This window comes from Medicago truncatula, chromosome 2 (genome assembly GCF_003473485.1).
Source record: "Medicago truncatula cultivar Jemalong A17 chromosome 2, MtrunA17r5.0-ANR, whole genome shotgun sequence".
Lineage (NCBI taxonomy): Eukaryota > Viridiplantae > Streptophyta > Magnoliopsida > Fabales > Fabaceae > Medicago > Medicago truncatula.
Window position 1 is genome coordinate 22,722,447 of NC_053043.1, and position 1,295 is coordinate 22,723,741.

At 42.6% G+C, this 1,295-nt stretch overlaps 1 protein-coding gene across 1 annotated transcript; it reads right to left on the minus strand.

The window, feature by feature from the left end:
* Positions 1–540: 540 nt before the first annotated feature.
* On the minus strand, positions 541–1,059 carry LOC120578322 (uncharacterized). The gene has a single exon (XM_039831001.1). It carries the CDS (start codon positions 1,057–1,059, stop codon positions 541–543), a length of 519 nt encoding a protein of 172 aa, XP_039686935.1.
* Between the last annotated feature and the right edge of the window lie 236 nt (positions 1,060–1,295).

A 1,295-nucleotide genomic window follows, 5' to 3' on the forward strand; every position in this document is an offset into this window, starting at 1 on the left:
CTCCCAAGTCAATCTCTTCGAGGGGATCTTGTGCTTTCATTTTTGTAGTGGATCCCATAGGATCCTCTTCGAAGCCTAACGATTCATCATCATAAATGCAATCCAATTTCTGGTCTTCGACACCAATGTCTGTCGATCCGTCTTCGAGCTTCTTGATCTCCTCTTGTTTCAAACATTCAGCCTCTTTGGCCGTTTGAAATTCGTTTTCGGCCAAGTAGGCCGTAATTTTCTCCCAAATATTGGGCTCAGACATCATTTCAATTTTTCACACCCCCCCCCCTAGTTGGTGGGGTAGCATACTCAAAAATGTTAGGAACAAGGCTATCAGCAACCTTTTTATATGCTTGGGCTCTAGTTTCGAGCAAACCTTCATTCTCCACCGGAGCTTCCTGTTGACTGACCATTACAAAGTCATGGTCTCTAAATTCTTTCTCCCACACGAACCCAGCTTCTGGTTGTAATTTCATTGAGTACATTTCATCACTCGAAGTTATCTTTTTGGGTCCTGGAGATATGTCTAGGACTATATGTGCCAGCTGCTTATCGAAATTTTTCTTCAGCCAAGAAATAGCTTTGATCGGCTTCAACGTTCTCAACTAGCCCATCTTCTTTCCATATGGCGATCCTTTGATGCACCGTAGAGGGGACTGCACCCACACCATGTATCCATTCTCTACCCAGCCGTACATTGAAGTTTGCTTTTGATGGGACTACCATAAACGTTGTTATCCTTCTTGTGCTGCCCACTACTAATTCCAATTCGATGGCGCCCAAAGAATTTCCTGAAGTGCCTTCATAGTTAGTGAGAATGACATTATGAGGCTTCAAGTCAGAATCATAGAGTCCAATTTTTCCCAGGAATGATTGAGGGAGTAAGTTGACTGTAGCTCCACCATCCACTAACACTTTATTTACCCCCACGCCATTAATCTTGGCTTGAATAAATAAAGGCTTGAGATGCAACTTCATCGAAGTGTCTGGTTTTTCAAAGACTGCATGTTGCTCTTCTACACAACCATTATTCATGACATAATAGCATAGTGGTTTGTGAGTTGCCATTTAATCGACGAAATCACTTTCAACTTCGTTAATTTCTGACTGAACGCCATATTCCACCAGTAGGATAGAAACCACATTGCACACTATATCGAGACTAGGGTCAAATCCCGTGAAATTCGAAGTCATTTCTTCATCCTCTTTGGGATGATCTTTCTTCAAAATTGACAATGGGGGCGAGATTCTCTCTGTTGGTGGCTTCTTAACCATTTCGAACACAGCCTTCTGCTTACCCTCTG

Coding starts and splice junctions, on each gene's coding strand:
- LOC120578322 (XM_039831001.1), bottom strand. CDS start 1,059: ATGGCAACTCACAAACCACTATGCTATTATGTCATGAATAATGGTTGT.